This window comes from Fringilla coelebs, assembly GCF_963513975.1.
Source record: "Fringilla coelebs genome assembly, chromosome: 12".
Classification (NCBI taxonomy): Eukaryota; Metazoa; Chordata; class Aves; order Passeriformes; family Fringillidae; genus Fringilla; species Fringilla coelebs.
Genome location: NC_140038.1, coordinates 20,124,299 through 20,151,693, shown reverse-complemented (window position 1 = coordinate 20,151,693; position 27,395 = coordinate 20,124,299). Strand labels below are relative to the sequence as shown.

The 27,395-nt window shown below is 46.6% G+C and overlaps 1 protein-coding gene across 3 annotated transcripts; it reads left to right on the top strand.

Moving 5' to 3' along the window:
• The first annotated feature begins 1,080 nt into the window (after positions 1 to 1,080).
• On the top strand, positions 1,081 to 25,436 carry DPP8 (dipeptidyl peptidase 8). Of its 3 annotated transcripts, XR_014616456.1 has the most exons (21): positions 1,081 to 1,122; positions 3,073 to 3,342; positions 4,849 to 4,961; positions 5,837 to 6,010; positions 6,864 to 7,032; positions 8,222 to 8,332; positions 8,675 to 8,803; positions 10,271 to 10,332; positions 11,376 to 11,476; positions 12,796 to 12,973; positions 14,169 to 14,328; positions 15,082 to 15,161; positions 15,550 to 15,702; positions 16,261 to 16,396; positions 17,152 to 17,297; positions 17,801 to 17,947; positions 18,348 to 18,500; positions 19,649 to 19,791; positions 20,464 to 20,575; positions 21,125 to 23,870; positions 25,342 to 25,436. XR_014616456.1 is itself a non-coding variant. In XM_084213681.1 (20 exons), the coding sequence occupies exons 2-20, from the start codon at positions 3,084 to 3,086 to the stop codon at positions 21,245 to 21,247; spliced, it is 2,649 nt and encodes an 882-aa protein (XP_084069807.1). In that variant the 5' UTR covers positions 1,081 to 1,122; positions 3,073 to 3,083; the 3' UTR covers positions 21,248 to 25,184. The 3 variants fall into 3 exon arrangements, 2 of the variants coding, with proteins under 2 accessions (XP_084069807.1, XP_084069808.1); XM_084213681.1 differs by lacking the exon at positions 25,342 to 25,436 and having other exon boundaries at positions 21,125 to 25,184; XM_084213682.1 differs by lacking the exons at positions 18,348 to 18,500; positions 25,342 to 25,436 and having other exon boundaries at positions 21,125 to 25,184.
• The last annotated feature ends 1,959 nt before the right edge of the window (positions 25,437 to 27,395 follow it).

Below are 27,395 nucleotides of genomic sequence, written 5' to 3'. Positions count from 1 at the left end.
GCCTCATCCCTGGAAGTGTTAAAGCCAGCTTGGATGAGGCTTGGAGCAACCTGATTTTGGTGGCCCGGCCTATGGTAGGAACTGGCTGAGCTTTAAGATCGCTTCCAACCCACACGATTCCATGATTCTATCACAATAAGGCTAAAAAAGGACAGCAGTGACTGGTTCTTTCCAAAAAGCCCACCACTCACTCCTCAGCAGCTCACACACGGGCCCCTCGCCCACGGCCATCCTCCTTCCAAGAGCAAAGCCATCCTCCCTCAGCCCCATCCTGTCATGGCCTCCGCCCGCCTCAGAGCTTTCCGTGTGAATCTCTGGGGTGGAGACAGCAGGTCCCTACCCTAGCCTGCCCTGCATGGAGGATTCCACCCTCTGCCAGCCCCTGGTGCTGTGAAGTTGCCGCAGAAGGGGGGGTGAGCTGTAGCAATGGTCCCAGGAGGCTTTATTTGGGAACACAAACCCCACGGACCCTTTGGGGCAGCCCTTAGCTCCCGGTGTCACCCAGAGCTTCCACCTGCACAAGCACTTAGGAGGGAGCACCTGCAGAAAGTTATTTTTTCTGGTTTATAGGGGCTCAAAAAAACCATTTTCCTTTGAAAAAAGGGACTGTGCTTTGCAAAGGGAAATTTGGGGGTGTAGAAACATTTGGCTGGGGGCTCACAGCTCACATTGGAGCTCACATGGGAGGCTCACATTGGGAGCCTGTGTTTTGGGGGTTCATTGCACTGGGTGTGCCTGGGGTTTAGCACTCGTTATTTACACTTGGGAATTTCTTTCCCCTAGTGGAAGCGTAGCAGTGTGGAGGTGGCAGCATTTTTGGGGCAGGAAAAAGCCGCGATTTTTGAAACTGCAGCGTCCCTGTGCACTGGGGGGTTGCGTGACCTGACTCCCGTGCATGGTGTGGTGTGTGTTTGTCCCAGTCCCTGTGCAAAGGCCGCTGTTTCCCGTGTCCCGGTCCCCGTGCCCGGGTGGATGTCGCATCCCCGTCCTTGGTCCTCTCGGCCGGCAGGCGGCGCCCCGGCCGGTACGGCGCGGTGCCCGTGGCCGCTCCTGGAAGCGGAAGCGGAAGCGGCAGCAGCGGCCCGGCGGGGCGGCTCGGCAGCAGCGCCGCCGCGGAGCTCCGTGAGTACCGGGGGAAACCTCGGGGGATGGGCAGGGGGCTCCGCTCCGGGGAAGACCCCTGGGGGCCTTGGGACTCCTGAGGTGAGCGAGAGGAGGGGGCTTGACCCGGGGTGGCCCCCCTTCCGCCCCCTACCAGGCCTGGCCGCCGCCCAGGCCGTGGAGGGGTCCCCGGGTTCTGCCCGCCTCCACCCCGGGATCTGCCCCTGGCCGTAGAGGCTCCCCCGGGATATGCTCCTGGCCGGGGAGGGCCCACCGGGATCTGCCCCTGGCAGTGGAGGGACGCCCCGAGGTCCTCTCTGGGCTGTGCAGGGTCCCCCCGGATCTGTCCCCTGCCGTGGAGGGACCCCCGCGGTGTGCCCTCCGCCCCCCCGGGACCTGCCCCCGGCCATGGAGGAATCCCCGGGAGCATCCCCCTGGGCTGACATTCCCGTGCCGGATGGCCGTTCCCACTGCTATTGGCTCGTTAACGTCTACTGCTCTTCGGTTTCTATGCCTTTTCCTGCTAGAAGTAGATCGGGTTAAGAAACAGCAGCATCTGGGGGTAGGTGGGGAAAGGAGGGTTTTTTTTTGTTGGAATTCTTCAGATGAAACGAGATTTGCAATTCAGGTTTGAAGGTTCATTGTCAGTTCCTGACGCTGTCCCGAGCACAGCACTGCTCAGTGCATGCCATGGATCCTTCTTCCATTTGGACAGGGCTCTTTTGTTCTGGATTTTTGTGCTGTAAATAGTGTGAGCAGAAGAAAGACCAGTGTTAGTTTTGTTTGTGTTGCCAAAGGTGAAGCTAAGCTATTTGTGTTAAGATGAGTTTGTGTCAAGGTGCAGATGATATCTTTTTCACTCCTTTGGGGCGATGTCCTAGCTGCTCTGGAGAGCCATGGGAGAGCCAGTCCACCAGAGAGCTCTGCCAGCTGCCCAAGCCTGTGCCTTGAGCTCAGTGATCCTTCAGTGCCTGTTTGCTCGAGGGAAATGCTTTATTTAGGCTGTGTTAGTGTTTTGTCCAGTTGACATGCTCTGCCCCAGCAGCGTACATAACACTTGTGCAGTCTTTCCATGCTATATATAGACACCCCCTCCCTGCCTTTGAGGATTGACAACCCTACACCTTGGGCTCTCCAGGAATGAACTATGTGACAGGAGTTCATAGCTTGGATCTTTTTGGAGCTGCCCTCAGCTCTGGGATTTACAGTGGGAGGACTCGGTTTCCTTTTGCCAGACGTCTGGGCTGACAGTTTCAGCTCAGATACACTTTGTAAAGCCCAGCTGACTGCAGGAAGAGATATCTGCTGAATTAACAGCCTGTTGGGCAGATAAGGCTTGTGTTGCAGATAAATCCGTTTGGGAAATGCTTTTTTCACTGTGTAATTTGTAATTGGGACAATATAATAGTGGTGATCACTGCTAGACCCTTCTGAACTTAGTTTGAAAGGAGATACAAACAAACCCAAGAAGTTATGGGAGAATAATGGGAATAAGGACAAGCTGCCTAAGCCTGTTGTGTGGCCTGATGGTTCCAGATCAGCCACCAGTGTTATTTCTTCTGAGCAGTTGTGTGTCCCAGCTCTTGCTTCTCTCCTAATGATCCCCTGTTCTGATATCAGTGTAGTGAGGTGATTTGTGGAGGTCTTGGAGGGAAGGAAGCAGGTGGGAGCTTAAAGGGGAAGAATTTATTATCCACTTCATGACCTAACGAGTGGTTGTTATGTGTGGGCATGGGAAACACAACAATAAAACTGTGGTTTCATGAAGTCTTTAGTCCCTTCTGAAAGGCTGGGTGGTTCCAGCCTGTTTTCCAGAGCAGACAGATATTTCCTAGTTCTCTTCCTTCTGCTGTGGGTTTTGTTTCCCATGTGAAAGGATGGTTTTCTTAAAGCATTTTTGCCGTGGGGTGTGTTGGGAGTGTGCAGCGAGGGTTTGCTGGAGCTGAAGCTCTGCTGTTCTGTTTTTTCCAGAAACATGCAACATGGCAGCAGCCATGGAAACTGAACAGCCGGGCCTGGAAATCTTTGAGACTGCGGGTCATGAGGAGCAGGTCCCGAGGGAGGAGCAGCCAAAACTGGAACCTTTCTATGTAGAGAGGCATTCCTGGAGCCAGCTTCGGAAACTGCTCACAGATACACGGAAGTATCATGGATACATGATGGCAAAAGCCCCTCATGACTTCACCTTTGTGAAGAAAAATGATCCCGAAGGACCGCATTCCGATAGGATCTACTATCTGGGTGAGCTGGCTGTGACAGTGTCACTGCAGGGCTCTTTGGGATTGACTGTTCCTGACAGCTGGGTGTTCCTGGCAGTTAAATCTAAAGGGATTCCAGGCCACGCTTGCTGGTCAAAAGTCATGATTGTGATTGTAATAGCTCATTAAAACTTGAGAGTTAATCTCCTGTGGGAGTGGCATGATTGGAGGTGACCCATTAGGCCTGGAAAAGAGCTGGGAAATGTCCTTTGGGGCGTGTTCCCAGGCTTGAAGTCTGTTCAGTCCCTTTTCTGTCACTCCAAGTAATACTCTCTCCAAAAGCTGTGCAGGAACTTTATCTTCTTTCAGAGATAAAGAAACCTTTGCAGAAAGGTTTATCTCCTTTCTCTTATTACAGCTGTTGGGTGGAGCCTTGTTCTCCTTCAAAGTTTCCTTCCAAAGCAGAGATTTTAAGTGTAATTTTGAAAGTCCTTTGTGCCTCAGCTACCGATGGAACAGGTTTTCCAGGAATCCTGTGGGGAATAAATAGCAGCATACGTCAGGGGCAGCCTAAAGAGTAAATACTTATCTCAACATTTTTGGTCTTAATAATAAAAAAAATTCATGTAGTTTGTTGTTCTTGGATTCAGTGCCTCACTTGTGCATTGTTTCACTAATTAATGTTCACCTGATAGAAGTGATTTGGCACCATAAGTGATACTGTGAGCAACCCTCTGAGTGGTTTTTTGGAGCAGGCCTTGTGGTGGAGGAATGCTTTTGTCAGGAGCTGCAGTAGCTGAACATAAATCCATAAAAACCTGGATTAGAGAGGGAAGCAGTGGCTGAAGCAGAGGCCTAGAAGTCAAAGCCATGTTCTTGGCCCACTGCTTGCCACTTATTCTACTTGCTTAAGCTCAGGTTTGTGATTCACAGAGTCTTTGCATGTGCTGTGCAGTGACATAGCCAGAAAATTGCTGGTCTTTTTTTTTCTTTTCACAAGATAGGGGTCATAATCCTTGGATGATGCTGAGTTCAAGCTATCATGCATGGGTTGAGGTTGATTCCCCTAGCATGAGTTCTGCTTTCCCAAGTGCCACTTCCTGAGCTACAGATCTGGTTTGGCCTTCCCTTGGAGCACACCTGGCTCTCTCTGGGCTGATTGCCATGTGTCGGGGCAGGAGCCTTCAGAAATCTGAATATCACTGAGAGAGAGGAGCAGGACAGGGATGTTCAAACCTTCCTTAAAGTCACAGGCTGTGTATCCCAGACAGAGGGATTGGCACTAAAGCCCTCCTTGATTTATAAAGCTTATGGAATAAACGGGCAGAGTGCTTTGAGCAGCATGGGTGTCATTGTTCTCTGCCTTCTCTGCTCTGTGACTTGCATTTCTGTGAAGCAGGGAATTCCCACAGTGAGGCTGCAGTGCAGAGGCCATCAGTACTTCTGCTGGTAGGAAGGGCCTGGGAAACTGTTCCTGGGCATCCTTTGAGAGTGTTTGGATTATTAACAGAAAGCTAATATACTTTTTTTCACCTCACTTTGACAATAGCAATGTCTGGGGAGAACAGGGAGAACACGCTCTTCTACTCTGAAATTCCCAAAACCATAAACAAAGCTGCCGTCCTGCTGCTTTCCTGGAAGCCTCTTCTGGATCTTTTTCCGGTGGGTTCTGATTTCTTTCTTGCTTCAAGCATGTGGGATTTGGGGTTTTCATAATGAAAATACAAAGTTTATTGTCTTAAAATTTTAAAGATTCTCCTTGTACATGCCAACCCTGCAGCCATCCCAAAATGAAGCACAGCTTTCTCCTCAGTGTTTAGAGTTCCATCCTCTCTGTGTGCTGGATGATTCCTTTGCTGACAGAGATGACAGGTGCTAATTTGCATCAAGTTCTGTGCTGCGAGATCCTGGGGATTGCTGAAGGAGCCTGGAGTCTCCAATCACTTCCCTGCTGTCTTGCAGGGGAAGTGATGATTCCCCCGAGGATCAGTCAGTGGCTCCGTGACTCATGCTGGAGCAGAGGATCCCTTTCCCACTCACTGGGATGTGGATTCCCTTTTCCCTGCTGCACATAGCAAGCCTGCACCATCCCGTCCCATGCACCATGGCAGGCTGGAGGAGGTGGGACAAACCCCACATGGAATGAGGTGGATTTTTCCCTGTCTTATTTCCCAGGGCTGTGAGCCAGACGTGAAACTCCGGCTGTGCTCTCCTCCCACCAGACCAGTCATTGCATGTCTGTGAAAGTGAGCAGAGCCTCTTCTCATTCTAGAAATAACAGACCCTCACTCTGAGCTTCCTTATGCCAGGGAGTATTGGGAATAATGCTGGCCTTGCTATGGGAGGAGTGGCTGTCAGTTTACAGTTGTGTGGGATCTGATCGTGGCCTACAGCTACGAGTGCTGATGGCAGGAGTGGGCTTCCAGCCGGCAGCAGGATTCCGGAGGAGGAGGATGTCTGCTCAGCCATCTGCTCCTGGAAGCAGGGCCAGGCATGCAGAGTAGAGGTGTTGATTGGGCTTCTCTGTCTGTTTTCAGGCCATCCTGGACTATGGGATGTACTCCCGGGAAGAGGAGTTGCTGCGGGAGAGGAAGCGGATCGGCACTGTTGGGATTGCCTCCTATGATTACCACAGAGAGAGCGGCACCTTCCTGTTCCAGGCAGGGAGTGGGATTTATCATGTGAAAGATGGAGGCCCCCATGGATTCACCGTGAGTTTACTCATCTTCTGTCTCACTGCAGGACTTTGCTCTGGCAAGGACTTCCTTTGGCTTGGAGTGAGAATAAAGCAGATCATCAGCAGTTATTGGCACAGGAAGTGACCTTGATAACCCTGGAAACAGGGTTATCCACAGGGGTGTGTTTCCATGATTGTAGAAACTCAGATGGAGGGCTATAAGAAGTGGTAAAATTGTGGCAGCAGGGCAGGACAGCAGATTGTTTGATTTTTCATGACTAGCAGTGTCCATAAAAAGCAACAAAAGGCTCTGTGCTCTTTCATGGAGTCAGATGTCACGTCAGAGACAACTTTTGTCCCTGGGCTGCAGTTTCCAGGTCACTGTTCCACGGTCAGTGCTGGAGGTATTACACCATTTTTACACCATTTGACTCTACGACTTGCAGAACAAGCAACCTTTACTCTGCTGGTGCTGAAGCTGGCCTTCAAAGCTGAAATAATTAATTATTATAATAATAGATGCCTGGTGTTTGTCTAACCCTGTTGTAAGGAGTAATTTACTGTATCTTGAGTTGCCTTTGGAGGACAAGGTTGCATGTTCTGGCCACCTCTCTTAGGGTGATGCTTTTAAGAGTGCCAGGCTTCTCTACACAAGCTGCCCTCTGATTTGAGGCTGATCCTCAGCTCTGGGGAAAGAGGCACAACTTTCCCTATAAAATATCTGCATAGTATTTTTGTGTGTGTAAAGTAGATAGATTCCTCACTAAACATGTATTTGAAGTCAGCGTCCACACTACTGTGGTCTTCTGAAATCCAGGTTACTCAATGGATGTGTTCCTGTGTTACCATATCTTACTGTGTTTCTTTTTCTTTTTAATTCCAAATAGCAACAGCCTTTAAGACCCATTCTGGTAGAGACCAGTTGTCCAAATATCCGGATGGATCCCAAGCTTTGTCCAGCTGATCCAAATTGGATTGCATTTATCCATTGCAATGACATCTGGATATCTAATATAGAATCCAGGGAAGAAAGGAGGCTGACGTTTGTGCACAATGGTAATGCATCCTGAATTAAATTCCTCTACCTCCTCTGCACTTGTTCTTGCTAGACTGCATTGAGCAATGGCACTAAAGGTTCTTCTGAAATGGGGGTAATGGCCACTGTTTTCCACCTTGTTTGTCACATTTATAGACTTCCTGTAGTGCAGATACTGTGGGATGATTCTTTTCCCTGCACTGTGCAATCTGGCAGAATGAGTTGTTTGTTGGATGCATATGGAAGGGCTCTTCTCCTGAAACACAGCACATTGCTTTTCACTGGAACAGCCTTTTTTGTGTGGAGGAGCTGTGGGTGGAATAGAGCTGGAGAAAAGTTTCTGTCAGTGAAGTCAGGCTGCAGAGACTTTTAGGAACAATTTAAGCTGTTTCTGAATAGTGCTGTGGCTTCTGCTTGCCCCTCATACTCAATAACTTAGGTTCTCACTTCTTACCCTCCTCAACTGTGTTTTAGGCATTTATCCTAGAAGAAAGAAAATGGGAAATTGTGGCTAAAACACTTGTAAAATCAATTTCATTCTGTATTTAAAATATATAATTTAAATTTTAGTCAATTGAAATTTCCAAGACTTCATAATAATGCTTTAGACTATTTAAATTCTTAATATTAAAATATTATGTAAGTACAGTAAAAATAAACTGTAGCAATGACTCCTTCTCAGATGATAATTATTTATGGAGTGCTGCTAAGTTACCTCCAGGGTAACAGGAAAAATATTGAAGCCCTACGGATATGTCATCATGTTGAGATGTTATGTAAGTCTGTTACTTTTGGTTCGTTCAGTGAATGAAATACTGATGCTTTCATTTTTCTGAACGTTCATGTTTTCAGTTTCAGTCGTTCAGAAAGGTTTGGGGTTTTGATTTTCTAAAGTTGTAGTTCCAATTCACTGAACTCAGGTAGAGAGAACATTTTCTTTCCTTCACTAATTGAGAGCCTGATTAGGTAGAAGTAAGAAGAGAGAGTGTCTTTCCTTTCCTAAAAGAAGCTGCCATGTCAGAGAGGATTAAATCCTCCCTAAATTCATGAACAGAGAAGGCTGAAAGCAGAAAACAGATCTGCTGAGAAGTCAGATTTATTATCGTGTACTTGTTCCCTGGGGGTGAACTTGGGCTGTGTTTGGGATAATGCAGAACTGGTTTGGTTCTGCAGCACATCATGAACTAATTCTTTGGTGTCTTTTTTTAGAACTGGCCAATGTTGAAGAGGATCCAAAATCTGCTGGCGTGGCTACTTTTGTGCTGCAGGAGGAGTTTGACAGATACACTGGCTACTGGTGGTGCCCAAAGGCACAGCCCAGTAAGTGTGGGGATCCCGGGTGTCTGACAGGCCCTGTCCAGTGCAGAGCTCTCTCTTGCTCTTACTTACCTTTATGCAATTTGGAAATTGTCTCCTTTGGAGCTGTCTGCATCAGGGGGCAGGTTACAGGGGCTTTGTGACCACTGGGTGGAGAGACTTGCCTTCTCACAACAGTGGTGGGAGTTGTAGGAGTCTCAGTGTTTTGTTTAATGAAACATGAGTCACAGGCTTTATTGGATTTTTCTTCATCCTTCCAATCAGCTCAGGCTCCTGAGAGAGTATTGATGCCTGCAATAACTGATAATTCTGTTCTGTAATTCTGTAATGTTAATTCATTTACAGCACTGGATGGGGGTAAAGTTCTTCAAATTCTTTATGAAGAAAACGATGAGTCAGAGGTGGAAATTATCCATGTCACATCACCCATGTTGGAGACAAGAAGAACAGATTCCTTCCGGTACCCCAAAACCGGTGAGACCCTGGACTTACCTCCCTGTTTCTGGAAGACACCTGTTTTATTCCATGTGCCTGACAGCAGTGACTCTTCAGGCCTAGAGCAGAGAGGTGTTGAATAGTCTGAATTGGTGTCCAGGTGGTGCAAATGGGTTTAGGGAAGCTGCTCTGGGGGCTGGGTGAGTCACTGGTGACTGTGCTGATACTGAGGGCTCTGGGTGTCAGGAGTTGGTAGGAACCCTCTCTCATTGTTGTTGTTTGAGCCACTCTCTGGGATCCTGGAAAACCTGAGTTGTTGAGGTGTTGATTCTTATTACAGCCCTGTGTTTTTGAGGGAGCAGCTCCAGAATTGCAGCCTTTTGGGGTTTTGGGAGGGTTTCTGTTTAGCTGCTGGCAGTGCCCTGGCAGTTCAAGTTGTGGAGGACTCTGATCTCCAGGACTGCTCTTGGACTTTGAACAGCAAACCCATCCTGGTGCAGCCTGCCAGGAAAACCACCTGTAGTCACATTTGCATACAGTGGGTGGTCTGGAGGCTTCAGCAGTGAAGGGCTGAGGGCAGGCTTGAAATGGAGTGCCGCTGAAAGCAGGGAAGTGGGATTTAAGCAGACTTGCTTAGGGCTGATTCACTGTCAGGTGTGGGGCAAGTTTGAACAATTCAACCCTTTTGAGATGTCCCTGCTGTCACAGCAGGACACATTGCTCTGGTAACAGTGGTTTGCTCTCTTTCATCACTCCTGAAATCTTCATTTTTTGGAGAAATATCTTGTGTTTGGCTGACCTTCTCAAGCTGCAGAATTCATTCAGATCTTGTCAATTCCCCAATTCACTGGAAAAGCTTTTCCTGATTTGCTGCTTGTATCAAGGACTATCCTTGATAGGAAGGCTCAGTGTGAGGCTGGGAAGCAAGAGGTGACACCTTGTGGTTTTTTTGTTTGTGAACACTCAGATTTCTGAGAGTATTTTGCCTTGGCTCTATTCAATGCAAAGAAAACAAGTTAACAAAAGCCCAAATCCCTTAAACAATATGTAGCTTTATTGTCATAATGTCATAATTGTCATAATGGCACTAGTGATGGCAGTAGGTTTTTAGGTGTTTAATTTTCACAGATGCTCTTTAGCACTGGATCACTTTCTATGTACCACCTTGAAATAACAGCCAAACAGTGAACCAAAGCTTGCTTTGCTATCCCAGTCACTCCTGAGCATTTACATCCACCCTGGAAATGCATCCACTGACTGTGGAGAGAAGACTGACTGGGACAGTAGCGGGGCTCTTGACCTGTTTGCAGGATTACATCCTCTAAGTCTCCCCACATTTGCAGTTTCTTTTTTCCCTGCCTGGTTCTGTGCTGTCTCTCAGACATGCAGGGAGGCTATTTGATCAAAGAGCATTCTGCTGTTTGCCTTTTCCAGTCCTGTATGAATAACACCACAATAACACACAGCAAACAATTGATGCCTGACTTTTAACATCTGTTTTTATAGGTACAGCAAATCCAAAGGTCACTTTCAAGATCTCTGAAGTGACAATCAATGCAGAAGGCAGAGTAAGTCTATGTTCTGTTTGTTTGCCAAATACATTTAATTGCTGTGATTTTTTTTTTTTTAATTCATTTTCCAGTTCAGTACAGAGAAACTTTCCTGGTTGTGATGGCTTACTGGCTTCTCTGGGGGCAGTGCCCTTGGCTCATTCCTGTGCAGATACTCAGTGTGCAGCAGTATTTCTCAAGGCTGTGCTTTTCTTCGCTACCACTGGTGTGTGAACTCAGCTGCAGAGGAGAGTGTTGTAGGTCTGGATGGTTAGACCTTCTTATGTGACTGATCTCTTGATTGGCTGCAGGTATTGGGAAAATTGGATTGCAAATTCAGTATATCACCTTACAAAAGCATGAACATATGGGAAGAGATGAACTTTGCTTTTGCCCTGGGATGTTTCAAACAGATGCAGAAATTTCCACAGCACAGATCTGTCCAAGATCTTTGGACAGATGGGAAATTAATCTTATCAAACAGATACATTAGCAGCCATAAATTACTGGAATTCTCCCAACTCTTGAGCTACTTCAGCCATCAGTAGTCACCTGCTGGGATAGTGATGCTGGTGTCAGCCAGTAAAGGCAGGGAAAGCCTTCAGGACCCTTTGGGTACCACTGGGATTTGTTCCCAGTCCCAGCAGGGACAGACTGCAGCACTGCATTTCATGGATTAGAACCACATTGACAACTGGGTGTCATGCAGGGTCTTCAGCACATGCCCATGTAAATCCTACAAAAGAGCTTGGTACAAATCACCTCCCCTTTACAGGGGGGAATTGAGAATTCAAATGAGTTGTGAGAGATGAATGATGGGTTTGTGAGCAGCATCCAGATTTCTCTGGTCCCAGCCCTGGCTGTCCTGGCAGTGTGCAGCTCTCCTGCTGTGCTGGGGTCTGGCTCCAGACGGGGTTCAGTCCCCTGTGTTGCAAAGGCTGAACAATCTAAATTGCATGAGCTGCACAGAAAAAGTCTTCTGTGTCCAGGCTCTCATCGTGCATGAAAAACTGGTTGTGGGGGTTCATCTCAGTGTCACTGAATTGCTGCTTTGTCAACAGATTGCAGATGTTGTGGATAAAGAGCTAGTTCAGCCCTTCGAGATCCTCTTTGAAGGAGTAGAGTACATTGCTAGAGCTGGGTGGACGCCAGAAGGAAAATAGTGCGTATGTTAATCCTGTCTCTGCTCAGAGGGTTTGGGGTCATACAGTCAGAAGCAGATTGTAGTGGTCTCTGTCTTCTTCCAGCTTAAGCCTGCTTTCACTTTTACATTGCTACCAACTTGTTTGTGCAAAGGGGACCATTTTTCCAAAAGCCAAACCAGAGCCCTCCTTGTGTCTTTCTCTGCTCCCTGGCCCTACTGCTTTGGGTTTGGGCACTCGCAGCCTTTGATGTGTGTGTCCTCTCAGCATCCCTGTGAGAGAGAGTGCAGTGCTATTATCCCCATTTTACAGATGGGGAACTGAAGCCCAGAGAGGTTAAGTGCCTTGCCATGGTCACGCAGGAAGTCTGTGGCTGAGGAGAGAAATGAGCCCAGGTCCCCCAGGCCCTAGGCTAGCGCCCTAACCACTGGACCATCCTTGCTGACCAGACTTACTGATCAGAAAACCTGCTGTAAGTGCTACTTACATTTGCATGTCATTTTAACCCTGTAGATGATGTAGTACAGTGTTTCTAACTCACCAGAAGCTTCTCCAAAAGGATATTTCACCGAAAGGGTTGTGCAGCCCTGGCACAGGCTGCCCAGGGCAGTGGTGGAATCACCATCCCTGGAGGGACTTCAAAGCTGTGTAGATGTGGCACTTGGGGACATGGTTAGTGGTGGGCTTGGCAGTGCTGGAGGAATGGTTGGACTTGATGATCTTAAGGGTCTTTTCCAACCCAAATGTTTCCATGGTTTTCCAGAAGTGTGCTCCACCAGGTTTTGAATCTAAAGATGGCTTTCACCTTTTTAATTACTTTCCCATCCAAATCTGAAAGAAATCCAGGGACACATTTGCTATATTATCCTGCTTTTTGCAGAATTATTGTTGGAGCTACATATAAAGCCATCAGAATATGGTAGGGGCTGCTGCTGGTCCCTTTAGGTGCCAGTGTTATTCTCTGCCAGGTGTAGATCTAACAATAGTATTTTCACAAGCATCCTGAAATTTCAATTGAAATTTTTTTCTGCTTCATTATTCCCTCTGATTTTTCTTTTCCCTTTCTCCCTTGAAGCACAATTCAAACCAGGGAGAACAGAATGAGTTAAACTTTTGAACTTGCAGTGCTTATGCAATATTAAAATGAAGTGAAATAGGTTCTTGTCTTATGGAAGAGATTTGTTTATGTGGGTGAAATTTTGCACGTGACTTAATCTGCAATTGAATATTCTTGACTCCCTCAAAACACCTAGTGCTACTGAATGTCTGCTGAGATTTTCAGACCTGTGCCATACTCATGGTTGCATGTTATTTTCTCTAATATCTGTCCCCTCAACAGCATCTGGTCCATCTTGCTGGATCGCTCCCAAACTCGGCTTCAGATAGTCCTGATCCCTCCTGCATTATTCATCCCCACAGAAGATGATGCAATGGAAAGACAGAAACTTATTGATGCTGTACCAGATTCTGTTACACCTTTCATTATTTATGAAGAAACAACAGACATCTGGATAAATGTAAGAATTTGAATTTCAGCCTTCTCTGACAGTTTGTAGCACTTGAGCAATGTTGATGTTACTGTGCTGGCAAGGGGAGTGATCCCATCTTGCAAGTTCTGTGCATATTCAGTGCTTCCTGCTGTAAAAAACAGGATGCAGAGAACAGATTTGGGAGGTGAAAACAGACCTGCTGTGCTTGAGTTGATGCAGTACTCAGAGCCTGGAGCACAGCCCTAGGCTCTGGGTGTTCCCAGGTATCCCCTTCCCCACAGTGTCACTGGCACTCTCCAGCTTCTTGGGGCCAGTTGTTATCACTAGCAGTGCCACCAGATTAAATATTCTCCAGGCAACAAAGATGGATGAAGATGGCATGGGGTGAACAATCCTGAGAGTCAGCTAACAGTCGCTGAACCTCTCCTGAACTACATCTGGTCTGGTGAAACAGATTAAGGGTGTGATGTTCTGGGAGGTGAGCTGCAGGGCCTGTGCTGAGAGCAGTCATGGGTGTGCCTGGTCACTGCTGTAAACTGTGCCTCTCCTCACACTGCTGCACAGAAAGATCCCTGTCTCTGCAGTGACATCCTTTTGGAGGTGTGCCCGGGAGCATCAATCACTGGCACATGGTTGCATCCTTCAGCAGAGAGCATTTGCACAAGCCTTCCAGTGAATGGTCACTATACTGCTCTCTTAGATGCCACATTTTCTTCTTAGTGTTTGGTTTCAGGATGGTGCAGTGAGTTTCCCTTTCTCCATTATTTTTACTGTCTGAAGTGGTTCTTGACTGGCATACAGTGAGGAAAAATGCTCCCAAGATTGTCCCTTGAAGCAAGAGCTAGCATGTTGATGAGTGGGAAGATGATGTCAGCTCATCATTCTTTGAATAATCCATCGCTTGCAGGCAGCACAGGACGGAGGTCTGCAGAGCTGGACCCACCTCTCTGCCTAAGCTAGAAGGGCAGGTGCAGAAAAACTTAACTACTTTGGTGAGCAGGATATAGAGTTAGACTGGCAGAAAGCTGGAGCTGCAGGGACGTGGCACTGGCTGCAGAGCCCCCTGACTCCAAGTGCAACTGGTTCTCCCAGTAAGGGACAGTGCTGCACCTGGTTAGCCTGGACTGTGTGGTCTGTGTTGAGCAGCAGGAGAAACATATTTTGTGTGACTACAGTGCCAGGGTCCTGCTGATAGCAATAACCCACTGCTCTGTCTCCTCAGATCCATGATATCTTCCATGTCTTCCCTCAAAGCCACGAGGATGAGATAGAGTTCATTTTTGCCTCCGAGTGCAAAACGGGCTTCCGGCACCTGTACAAGGTGACATCGGTTCTGAAGGAGAGCAAGTACAAACGGTCCTGTGGGAGCCTCCCTGCTCCGAGTAAGGGGAATTGTTCTGGTGCTTTAATTGGGCATTTGTTGCTGACCAGTGAGGAAGTCAATGTCCTTCCAGCTGGCAGGAATTATGGTCGTATTGGAAACTTCTGCTGTTGTCCAGGAAAGCACTTCAGTGCACAGTCATTCCTCTGGAAATTGTACAGGGGTTATTCTGTTTTCAGCATGCCTTAGTTTTAACCCTGATCCTTCCTTATGGACTGGAAGGAAAAGTTTCCAAAAACCAGATGGGAAACAAGCTCCCTGTGATACTGTGAGACATAGTTGGCTTTTCCTCTTCACTGCTGGAACTTGGTCTTGCTCAGATGCAGGAAATTGCTGTGTGCAAAGCTCCCAGAGTGGTTTTTTCCACAGCATGTGTTCTTAAACTCACACTTTCATGCTGTGATACTTAATTTACTTAGTATGTGTTGAAGGCACCTACTGACCTCTGCATGCACAAAAAATACACTTAATTTTACTAGAGGTCCTAGTTTCATGCAACTGTTGTGGGTCTTTTTCCCACATAGCATTATATCTTGGGCTGATTAGATTTCTCTGAATGCATCTGACTTCTTTTCCTTGCTAAATGTCTCTCATTCTAAGGGAAATAAAATCATCTTATAAAAGCAGGGTTCTTGCAAAATTCTCCATTTTTAACAACTCATATTTCCTTTGCCTGCCTATTGTTCAGTATTTTTCTGTGCAAGTGACAAAATATTTTTAGGAATAAAAATCTCTGTACTTTGGCTATTTGCAGGTGACTTCAAGTGCCTCATCAAAGAGGAGATAGCAATTACCAGTGGAGAATGGGAAGTGCTTGGCAGACATGGATCCAATGTAAGTCTTGCTCTTGCTTCATGGATATCCTGCCACACACACTGCAGGGAGATGGTTCCTTGGAGGGATCAGCATAAATCTATTAATCCAGTGTGGTTTTAGCCAAAATACACAGTATTTCTGTTCTGTGTAACTTGTGAACTTGCACAAGGAGGGAGGGAATGGTCCCCAAACCACTGCTCTTGTAGCTGTGAGCTGGATGAATTCTTTGATCATTTGAATCAAACTGACAGAATTGTAAACAGTGAGAACTGTTGTTTGGTTTATCCCTTGCAGATTGCTGGGCTCCCGCTCAGCATTATGGAAGTAGGGCAGGAGGGATTGGGGGAGGCTTTGGGGTGGTAGAACTGGATATTGAGGGATATGCTGTTTGTTTTGTTCCTGACAGATCTATGTGGATGAAGCCAAAAAACTGGTGTACTTTCAAGGTACAAAAGACTCACCTCTGGAGCATCACCTGTACGTTGTTAACTACGAGAACCCCGGGGAGGTGAAACGCCTGACGGAGCGCGGTTACTCGCACGCCTGCTGTGTCAGCCAGGTACCTGTGCCTGCCAGGGCTCTGCCTTAGCCCAGGCTTATCCTGTCACTCAGCAGACAGGGCAGTGTTGATACATAACAAAAGCAGATTTTAGGCTGTGTTGTGCCCTTCTGTTTGTTGTACAGTCAGTGTGTGAAACCACCCTGGAAACCAGACTTGACCTCCTGGTTCCGTTGCTCTCCAGCTCACTTCAGACAAAAGGAGCTGGGATGGATTGTTTGAAACTCTTTGAGCCGGACTCCCTGCCTGCAGTGGACTAGAGAGCAATCACCAGAGGAGATGAGCCTGAGCAGCATTGGGTGGAGTTCCAGGAACCCAGCTGGGGATTCATGGCCCAGAAAAAAGTGTGTGACAAGCTCCTCATGCCATTCTTTGATTTTCAGGTGTATTGTTGGGTTTGGAGTGTTAAGGACTGTAGTGTTTCAGAGGCAGAAGTGCTCAGATTTCTGGTTTAATTCGGTCCTTAAGCATCTTCTAAAAGATCTAAATGCAGAATAAATGATCACTTGCTAGTGGCTGTGCACTGAGGAGTTCAAGGCGTGTTCTTTTTCTCCCCAGGACTGTGACATGTTCATCAGCAAGTACAGTAATCAGAAGAACCCTCACTGTGTGTCACTGTACCGGCTGACAGGATCAGAAGATGATGCAGCTCATAGGACTAAGGAATTTTGGGCTACCATTTTAGATTCAGCAGGTAATGGCATGGGTGAGGAACAGGAAAAGGACAAGCAGGATTGGGATAAAGGATATCCCAACACATGCTTGCTTGAGATTTCCTGTTGTGGCTGACCATCCTTGTCTCTGAAACTCAGGCTTGTATGAGGAGTTCTGTGCAGTACAGGAAGGACATTTTCAGCTCAGCAACAAATGGATATAAACAGACCATGAAGGAATTTAGAGTGGAAATTACCAATTTTCTCCTGCCAGTTTTAGTTCAGGGAGGGATTTAAGTGCACTCACTTGCTCTGTGTGATGTGCCTGCTAAAGAGTGTGTTCCTGGGGAGGGAGGTGCACTTCTTAAATAGTGTGTGCTGCTGCCTACTCGTGTCTTCATGAGACAGCTCTTGGGCTATAATCTTCCACTGGATCTCTGTTCCCTTTCATTTCTCCTTACCTGAGGCATACTCTATGTCCTGTGCTTTCCATGTGTTAATGTAGGGAGTCCTAAGTGGGATTAGGAAGGGATGGGACATTCGTAATGGCTGTGTCAGGGGAGAAGAGATACTGTCATTCACAGGAGAGCAGGGATGGGAATGTGATAGGACTCAGAAAGCTCACCTGGGGCTGGAGCATTGCCAGTCTCTGCCTGGATCCAGCTACACCCAGTGGAAATTGTGGGAGAGCTCCACTGGGATTGCAGTGAGACTGGTTACAGGACAGTGGTGCAGCAGAGCTGTGTTACTCATCCATTCCTGTTAAAACCAGGCTCTCTGTTCCCTCCCATGGCAGGTCCTCTTCCCGATTACATTCCCCCTGAAGTGTTCTCCTTTGAGAGCTCCACAGGGTTCACGCTGTATGGAATGATGTACAAACCCCACAACCTGCAGCCTGGGAAGAAGTACCCCACAGTGCTCTTCATCTATGGAGGCCCTCAGGTGAGTTGGTGAGCAGTGGGATGGGCTGGCAGGAATCCACTGCTCTCCTGCAGGAATGCTCCCTGCTCTGTTCTGAGGGCATTGGTGACATTTTGCCTCTTTGGTGAGTAGGTGCTTGGCCAAAGGTGCTGTAAGGATTCATTGTTCTCAGGTCATGGATGCAGGCACTGCCACTTGTCTGAGGACAGGTATGGAGTAGCAGAGCTGGAAGTAGGAGAAAAGGGAATGAGGTAGTCCTTGTGGCCAGTTCTGTCTCCTCTTCCTCTCCTGCCTCACTGGACCTCAGCTGAGCTCTTCATACCTGTGACACAGAATGGCTTGGTTTTACTGGGAGAAGAGTTTGTTGCATAGCAGGGAGAGGGAATCCTGCAGCAGGGAGTAAGGATCTTGAAAACTTCACATTATAAAATTGTTTAAAACATTTAAAGGAAGGTAAATATAAATAAAATCTGAAACTGGATTAAGAGGTGACCTCTGGATTCTGTGCTGCTCTTGTATTCCAGGTACAGCTGGTGAACAACCGGTTTAAAGGAATCAAGTACTTCCGACTGAACACCTTGGCCTCTTTAGGCTATGTTGTCGTTGTCATTGACAACAGGGGCTCCTGCCACCGAGGGTTGAAGTTTGAAGGAGCCTTTAAATACAAAATGGTAGGTGGCCTCTGAGTCTGGCTCTGTTCTCAGCCAGAGATGAGTTTGAGTGCCAGTGTCACCAGGGCTGAAGGAGCCCAGCACTGCCTGTGTGACACTCCTGGGATTTGGGGACCGGAAGTGTGTATAGGTTAGAGTTGAGGGAGCAAAGATCTTTGATCTGGGAAAGATAAAATGTCATGGTTTAAGGTTGTGAACCAGCTGCAGCCTAACACAGGGTGGTTCATAATGAGGTTGTGACTCCTCACAGATACAACTTGCAGCTCACATGAAGCAGGGCGGTTGTACTCTAAGCATGGATCACTCCTGAGTACCAAAGCTCTGAAGGTGGTTACCTTGGGCAATCCTGAGAATGTTATTTTTGCCTGTAACTAGCAGAATTTTGTCTCTGCCCTGCCAGGGACAGATAGAAATCGATGACCAGGTGGAAGGGCTGCAGTATTTGGCATCACAGTACGACTTCATCGACTTGGAGCGTGTGGGCATTCATGGCTGGTCCTACGGAGGCTACCTCTCCCTAATGGCTTTAACACAGAGGTCAGATATCTTCAGGGTATGTTCATGCATTGAGTACTTACTCTGGTGCTGCAGACAGAATTTTTATTTTAATAGTGTGACTTCCATGAGTGGTGACAGCACAAAAACCTTGGAGTTTGCTCTAGACAAGTTAGGATACAGTGCAATGGCTGTTTTGTTCAACACTCTTTTAGTTGGGTCACTTCAGAGAGAAGTTGCTTTTCTAGCAACTGTTGGACTGCTGAGCTTGCAATGACTTAGCTGTGCTCCTCTACCTATCTCAGCTTATCTGTGCTGAAGGTACCTTTAGGTAGTGCCAACTGCTGCCCACTCTGTGCCAGCTGAGCTCTTTGTGCTGCGAACCAGGTAAGGGAAACGATCCTGGTGAAAAACAACACCTCCTTCTCATCCTCTTTTTGGCCCTGAGAGAGTAGTTCCTTTTCAGACTGATCTATTCCCAGATCAAATTGCCTATGCTGCCTATGAAGCAGCCAGGAGGACAGCCTGGGGATGGGAAGAGGTACTGGAAAGAGGTTCTTGTGCCTGCCTGACTTTAGAGAATATAATAAACAGCCAGACTGCCTTTTGGGTAGAGGTGTGGGAAGAACTGGTTATTGCCCTCGAGATGTGTTTTGTTCTTTGTGGCTACTCATGCTTTCTTTAAGTCCAGCCTTAATATTTCTGGGACATTTAATAATTATTTGTCTCAATCCTTTAACAATCGTTGTATTTTTACCTTAACACCTGCCTTGCAAAGGGATTTTAGGTGGTTTTGCGGTGGTTTTTTTTTCTGGGCATTTTTTTCCATAAGCCTCTCTGCAAGCTGGTGGTAGCTATGCAGGATAGTTTGTGGAGTCCTAGGGAGCTGCTTCTGTTAGACATGCAAATGGACCCAAACCCACAAAACCTCACAGAATGCACTTCCCTCAGCATCCCTTGCAGGGGGTATGTTTAGAGTTGCTTCAGATTTACCTGTAGGCTCTTCCTGGTTTCCAGAACGCATAGATCGTAGCTGAGCTGTGCTATGTGTGAACTGGGGCAGGGACAGCAGGATTGCTTTGCTCTTTCCACAGTTACAGTGGGATGGAGCCGTGGGAGGGAAGGATGTGGCCAGGTCAGGGGGCAGTGCTGTCATGCCCGGGTCAGGGGGCAGTGCTGTCATTCCCCTCTCTGTGGCACTGGCAGGTGGCCATAGCCGGAGCCCCCGTCACGCTGTGGATTTTCTACGACACGGGGTACACGGAGCGCTACATGGGCCACCCGGAGCACAACGAGCAGGGCTACTACCTGGGATCCGTGGCCATGCAGGCTGAGAAGTTTCCTTCTGAGTGAGTTTCCTTCTGGATCTTGTCTTCTTTTTCCTACCAGGAAAGTTCAAGGCCCACAGACACATTTTTATCTCCTTGTTCTTGGTATTTTTCTAATCACAAATGCTCACATTAAATAATATTTTAAAAAACCAAAACAAACAATACCCAACACTAATAAACTTAATATTCAAATGAACATTTGCATAATTACAGACCATTTTGTGTAAGCTCTTTTATACTATATTTTGTGTGTAAAGAAATTACAAATATATCTTCAATTTGATTGGCACTTTAGAGCTACATTAAACTAAACAAAAATTAGTTAATTGGGATGTTTTTGTATGTTCTGAGGCTGTCTCAGCAGAGCAAGATGGGGCCATGGGCTTTCTTGTCAAAGAGTTGAAATCAGCGAGGTTTAAGACCTCATATTGTCCAAGCTAGGAAGCATTGCTGAGAAATAAATAAGATATTCAGATAAAATGTCTGACTGTAATATGCATGTGCAGGAAGAACTTTCAGAGGAGGAAGAAGCAGGTTTGAGAAATGCGTCTATCCAGAGCAGTTTACAACTGTGAAATTACTGCTTTCAGTGCAAATGCTCTTTTCTGGGGAGTGTTTTTGTAGGGGTGTGTGTGGACTGTGAAATGAGTGGGATGCTGTCTAGAACTGTTCGTCTCTTGCTTTTCCCAGACCAAACCGTTTGCTGCTGCTACACGGATTCTTGGATGAGAACGTTCACTTTGCACACACCAGTATTTTGCTCAGCTTTTTGGTGAGAGCTGGGAAACCCTATGACCTCCAGGTAAGGCCAGAACCAGGGTGTAAAGGTAATAATGTGTGTGTCTTGGAGGAGTCCAGAATTGGAACTTGTACCATGGCTGTGCTGGACACCTTGGAATTCTGGGATAAAATTGTAGCCAAGCATTTTTTTTAAATATTAATATTTTATGAATTAACAAAAAGAAAAAATGGGCAAATAAGCAGTTAAGGCTGTTCCTGAGGAGATCTGCAGCTGGAAGGCAGAGCAGCAGTGTTCATGCAGCATGGAACAGGGTTCTGCATTTAATTAAACCCTGCTGGCTCAGTGCAGGTGGAGCCCACACCACTCTGCAGAAGGGGGAATGTGCTCTGGCCAGGAGCTGCCTCTGCTCAGCCAGGCTGATCCTTTCCAGCACAGCTGGATCCCAGGGGGTTCTCCTGAGTTCAGGCAGTGGAGGATGAGGTGTGTCAGTTCAGGTGCAGAGTTAATGCAGGGACATTCCATGGACATGGGCAATGTGGCTCTGGGACTGGTTTAGATATTGGCACCTTCGACTCCTGTGGATATTTACAACTTTATTTTCCATTTCAGATCTACCCTCAGGAGAGACACAGCATCAGGGTCCCTGAGTCGGGGGAGCACTACGAGCTGCACCTGCTCTATTACCTGCAGGAGAACCTGGGCTCTCGCATTGCTGCCATGAAGGCCATGTGACTGACCTCAGAGCTCTGCTCCACAGCTGCTCTCCGGACAGGGAGGTGTAGGAAACTAGAGGGAGTAGAACGGAACGTTGCTTTCTGGTGCCTGCCACACGTACACACCCTCACAGACACTTTTTTAAAAGTCAATTTGGTGCCATACGGGAAATTAAAGTACGGTGATCTAATAACTTTAGTTATTAAACTTTAAGTTTAAACTGTAAATAAAATCCAATGTCTGTGGTATAATACTAGTACCATGGGTGTTCTCTTGGGGGACGAGCTGAAACTGAAAATAACGTACTTCTACAGCACCAGATCTTCACTTTTTAGAAGAATTATGGCATAATTGATGTATTTTTACAGTGTGTTCCTTGGTATCTTATTACATTATACTGGATGATTTACTCACTACACAGCAAGAATTTACCTGAATGGTTACAACTTTTATTAATTTTAAATGCTATCATATAGCTTTTATGCTTTATGAAAGGGATGTGTCTCACTCCTTAGAAGGTGGTCACAAGTTGGACACATCTCCTGTCTAGATGTTAATTGTTTTTTAAGAAGAAAGACTTTTAAGCTGCCTCTTAACATATTTAAAGTTTGGATTCAGATCAGTTGATGCCAGGTTCTTTGATTCCTTCTCCTGTAGGATAAATCATTCTCTTTTCTTCCAGCAGCTTGAGAACCTATCCTGATTGTACTTGATTTCAGTGGAGAAGTGAATTGATACTTTACTGTGATATGGGCATAACAATCTTTTATTCTGAGGTGCAAACTAACTTAAGTTAAAAATCAGAAACTGTAAACTTTCAAACAAGCTTCAAAGTGCATCCTGTTGAGATTTTTCCCTGATGTTCACTCTGGAGCTGGGTTTGCAATACTCCTTCCTCACCCTCACATCAGCATGATATGTATGCATCCTGTTACAATGTAGAAATTCAATACTCTAATTTCATGGTCTGCAAAGTATGTGTGGGGAGACCTTACCTGTGAGGCAATATTGAGCTGTTCTGTTGAACTTCCTTATGTATGAGGGGCTATTTCCCAGGCTCATGCCCTGTCCAGTCCCTTGTTCCTGGGTCCTCTCTAGCACTACTGTGCATGATGATGATAATGCTGTCTTTGAGAACCCCTTTCTGTACAGCTTCAGGTAACCCTCAAGGAATTGCAGTCCCAGTTATGTGTTTGCTACTGAGGTTTTGACTAAGCAGCAGGCTTGGCTGAAAAGCATAAGTGTGTGAAGGCACTTTCAACTGACAACAGGTAATTTAGGATAGAAATCCATAGAAAATTGTTCTCTTTAATCTAGAAAATTCTCCTTTTGGGACTTGCCTCTGAGACTGATAAATTTTAATGGTTTTCTTAGAAACCCAAGAACTTCCTTTTCTTTCTGTTTTGGTCCTAGAGCATGATTTTCTTTTCATCTGCTGAAAATCTGGAATCAGTCTTTACGCTCTTAGAACTCCACATGTTGTAACCTTGTACTTTCCTTGATTTTGTACTGTTCAGCTTGATCCCAGAGCTCTGGGATTTAGCAGAGTCTGGCTGTATGGGATCAAACTGCATCATTTTTCAGTTAAACCGAGGGGAGCTGGGACAGTTGCACGGTTGTAAAAGCCGCGTGTGAGAACAGGATCTGGTTTTTGGGATACACAAAGGAGCCAAAGCCAACAGGCATGCAGGGAGTTTCCTCCGCAGTGGGGAGCCTTGGTTCGGGCTGCTTGCTGCTTTTCAGATGCAGTGGTTATGAGTGGATCAGTTAAAACACCATTAGCAGGTCAGTAACGGGTTGATTTTGGGAAGCAGAGAAGGAGCCCAGCTCCAGGAATGTCTTCCCTTAATGTCTTCTCTTAGTGGTTAATTGTGGCTAAAGCAAAGGCAGCATCCTTGCGGAGTGTTGCAGTCGAGAGAGGAGCACAGGTGCAACACAACAGTGGGTAGAGACAAAAAGGAGCTGTTCCTCTGGAATTCCGTTGTGTTCCCAAGGTGTTTATGCTGTATTATATATACATATATCTATATCTGTTCATATATACATATATGTATAAAATTACCCATGAATAGTATTCACCTTTTCCAAGGTTGTTTATATTTTGTTCAATATTAAATTAACTTGCTTTTTTGGGGTGTTTTTGTTCTTTTTCTAGAGGTGATTACCCTTGAATGTAAATGTATATGATTTTTAAGATGAAATTGATCCTTTTGTTTAAAAAACAGAACAAAAATGGCCTTCATCAAACAGTGCTTTTTTGGGGGACTGAAGAACTAAACATTACGTGAGTAAAGCGGGCTGGGTTTGGATTTAAGGCAGGATGTGATTATAAGTGCTGACATAGAATTTTTAATAATGCATCCTTCCACTGTTTGAAATATATACATCAAAAAGCTATTAAAGTACAATATACTGTAACTGCTCTGTTTTGCAACATAAATTATGGATTCTTTCATACCATTTTCTTTTCTTTTTACTGTAGTTAAGCACTTTAAGACCCCGTGCTCTCTTATCCTGTGGAAGTGCTGGAAGGATTTATCACCAGAGTTTTGTAGTTCTTGCAAAAGAGACGCCTTAGATGAAGTCTGATTCCTACTAAATTCCCAGTGAAGAAAGGCCCTGTTGTATCGAGACTGCAGAGGTAGGAAGGTGTTAGTGCTGAGGAAATTTGCCTCCTTACTTTTGGGGGGAGTGGTATTCCTGCACCTCCTATGGTGAAATGTTGGCCTGGCCTAGGAGCAGGAGAGTCCTGGAGATGGAAATGTCACTCCAGGAGGTTTCCAGCCTGTTTGATATTTGGGATTGTACTTCATCACTTCCTGCATGTTAAAAAATCTCTTGGTTAACGTGAATGTTAAGCAGAACTGGTGAGATCCTGGGGGAGCACATGCAAGGGAGGTTGTGGAGCAAAACGGTGTGAGGAGGAGCCTTTGCTGTGGCTCCCAAACCAGTGGTTGGCATGTCCCTGTGGAGGCCCTTCTGCCTTCCAGAGGCTCTGAGCAGAAGCAGGACTGAGCTTTCCTTGCATGGTGGATATTTAGTTGCACAGGTGTCTTTGAGATGAATGTTTTCATATGTTTAAGAACATATATGAAATATGGGGATCTGAGTGCTGAGATACCGAAGCTGTAGCGTGTTGGTGCAGGCAGTTTCCTGTCTTTTGAGGTGCTTGGGTTTGGTTGTGTTCGTTCTGGTGAAAGCACGTTCTTTCACCCCATTTTAGTGCAGCTTCCAGTGATGCCTTGTCAGTGTGGGATGTGCAAAGCTGTTGGGTTTCACCCCCACCTCCTTTTGTTCTCAATGATCTCTTTTTATTCAGAGAGAACACGGTAAAATTAGTATCTACCCAGAACTGCCTAATTTTTACAAATTCAATGGAAAAATGAGCTCAAAGCACCAAGCAAAGCTTTGAAAATAACTAACTTCATTGTATTAGAATGGAAAATGCATTCCCTACTTACTAGTGGCATTTGGAAATAGGCTATGGAAAAACTTTCTGAGTGGGATAGTGTAGTAATGCTTTAACCCTGGAGAACTGTGCCTGAACCTGGGTCGGAAATTATGGAGAATTCTCATACTCCAAGTTCCAGCCCATATTCCCTGCCAGGAGAAGTGGGCTGTGCTCCTGCTGTGTGTGTCTGTGTGTCCGGCTGTCCTGCTGCTGCCGTGACACTCAACCCCTGCCCAGGCAATAGCAGAGTTTGAGTAAGGGAAACATTGGCCAGGTGAGGGCCCTGCCTTGGGCTGCCTGTTTCCTTGGGTGCCAGAACCCTACAGAGACTTTCCGTGTGCCCCTGTGGAAGGGGCAGAGAGCTCTTCCTGCAGATTTTCCTTGGCTGTTCTGCGCAGTAAAAGTTCAGGTGTTTAATTTGAGAACATGAAGTGCCTGCTGTTTGCGTTAACAAAATTGCATGTCTCACTCCAGTGGGTTTATTGGGCTCCCTCCCTCCCCCTCCCGAGCTCCATGGCTTTTAATCATGTAAAGTGGAGACATTAGTTTTGCTGCGTTTTATTACAAAACCTTTGTTGCAATAAAGATGCTGCTAAATAAATTGAATTAAATGTTGGGTTTTTTTCCACCAGATTTTCAACTGTCTCTCTCCTTGATTTAGGAGAGCTTGTGTGTAATTAAATCTGTGCCCTCGTTGTGCTGTGGAAAGCAGCAGTGATGTGTGTTTGATGCACGTCGGGTGTTCCACGAAAGCACCTGCCATGTTTCCTGTCCCTTGTGGTTCGGGAGATGGATACCATCAGGAAGATCAGGATTTCCTTGGCACAGCCATGTTCCCTCTCCTGAGTGTTTCCATGTGAATGCTGGTCACAGCCCTCGGCAGCCACCAGCTGGAGCTGTCGCACCGGGGACTGCAGGACGCAGCCTCACCGAGGTGGGACAAGTGCCACGGGGGAGGAGGTGGCCCTGGTGCCCCCGTGGAGGAACCTGTGTGAATGGAACGAGCAGTGCAAGAGAAGAGATGTCCCTTCATGCAGTCACCTTGTGCTCAGCCTCTTGTTTGTCTCTCTGAGCAGAATGGGCTTTGCAGGCACCCCAGTTCCATGTAGTCCTTCCCAGAAGGTCTGGGGGTGGCTTAAGGCAGATAAAATTCATGTTTTTATTCATTCCTGGTTTTTCACCCACAGAGAAGCACCCCCTGTTCAGGAGGGGGGGAAGCACTGGCCTGTGCTTTGTCCCATTCCTATACAAGGTTCCCAGTTTCCAGTCCTTAGTATGCATCTGTGGAGGCTTCTGAAGTGTGAGGGGAAGAAATGAAGATTTAGCAAAGTCCTTTCAGGCTAAAGGCATGGTATATTTTTAGTGTTTGGAGTCACAGTGCTGCTGGTCTGGGACGGTATAACAGGAAAATCTTTCCTGGAAGAACTTAGGGCCTGAGCACAATTAACCCTCCTGTCATTTTACAGGATTAATAACAAAACTGCAAATGGCAGCTGGGATTAAAGGGCTGTGTTTCCCTCCCCAGCATCAAGTCTTTTCTCAGGATAATCATTTTCCAAACTGCTCCTGCCAAACAGACCTGTGGAGAACCAGTCCTGGTTCAGTTGAGTTCCTCGGCACAGGCACACGACTGGACACACAACACCACTGGACTGGCCCTACAGGGCTGCACGTTGCCCAGGGAATTCCCAAAATCAGGATTTCCTCTTGTAAAAGGAAACAGCAAGAGACTGCTCCAAGGTGAAAACCAGCATCAAGGAAATGATGACCCAAAAGCAGCAAGGTAGAGACCTATTGGGAGAAGGAGTGGTGGTGCAGGGGTGGGACTGCATTCCCTCCGTCAGCTCTCGGAGCCATGCTGTTTGCTTCTTGCTGGAAGAAAAGCCCTTTTGCTTTTCCAACAAAGATAGTTTGAACAATTTGCTTTCACCATTGCCCTCCCTCTTTTCCTTTCTATTCTACTTGCAATTTCGTTAGAAATAGATGAGTAAATACCGTGTACGTTTGTGTGGGAGCTGCGGTGGCTTGTGGTTTTATGATTTTCCCCCCAGCTGTGATTCATTGCTTTTTACATTTTTTAATCTATTCCCCCACACCCCCTCCTGCTCTCCCTGTCTTCTTGCAGCCCAGCAGCTGTCGTTATCAGTGAAATGACTTGACATTATTTTGCTGTACTTTGTTTCTATTCATTGATTTGTTGAATGAAAACTATTTATCTGGCACTGACACGCGAGATTGGAGCCTTTCAAGAAGAGGCAACTCTGCAGTATAATTTTGCTCCAAAATAAGCAGAGCAAGAGCTCTGTGTTAAACCAGCCCAGCTGAAATCCTTGGCCCCATGACGGAGCAGAAGCAGCGTCTGCATAGCCTACAAAGGTGTTGTATAGGAAAAGCATATTTCCTTATCCTGTCTGCCCCTGGGAAACTCTGCTGGGCTCTTGCCAGAGGCAAATGAGGGGATGCAGAGAGGTGCAGGAGGGGAGGCAGGTGCTGGGCAGCAGGTGTGCAGTGTCTGACTGGGGCTCCCAACGTCAGGAGGATGTGGAGCGAGTCCAGAGGAGGCCATGGAGTTGCCCAGAGAAGCTGTGGCTGCCCCGTCGTGGAATTGTTCAAGGCTGGGTTGGATGGGCTTGGACCAACCCGGAATCGTGGAATGCATCCCTGCCCATGGCAGGGGGTGGAATGAGATGATGTCTACAGTTCCTTCCAAATGAA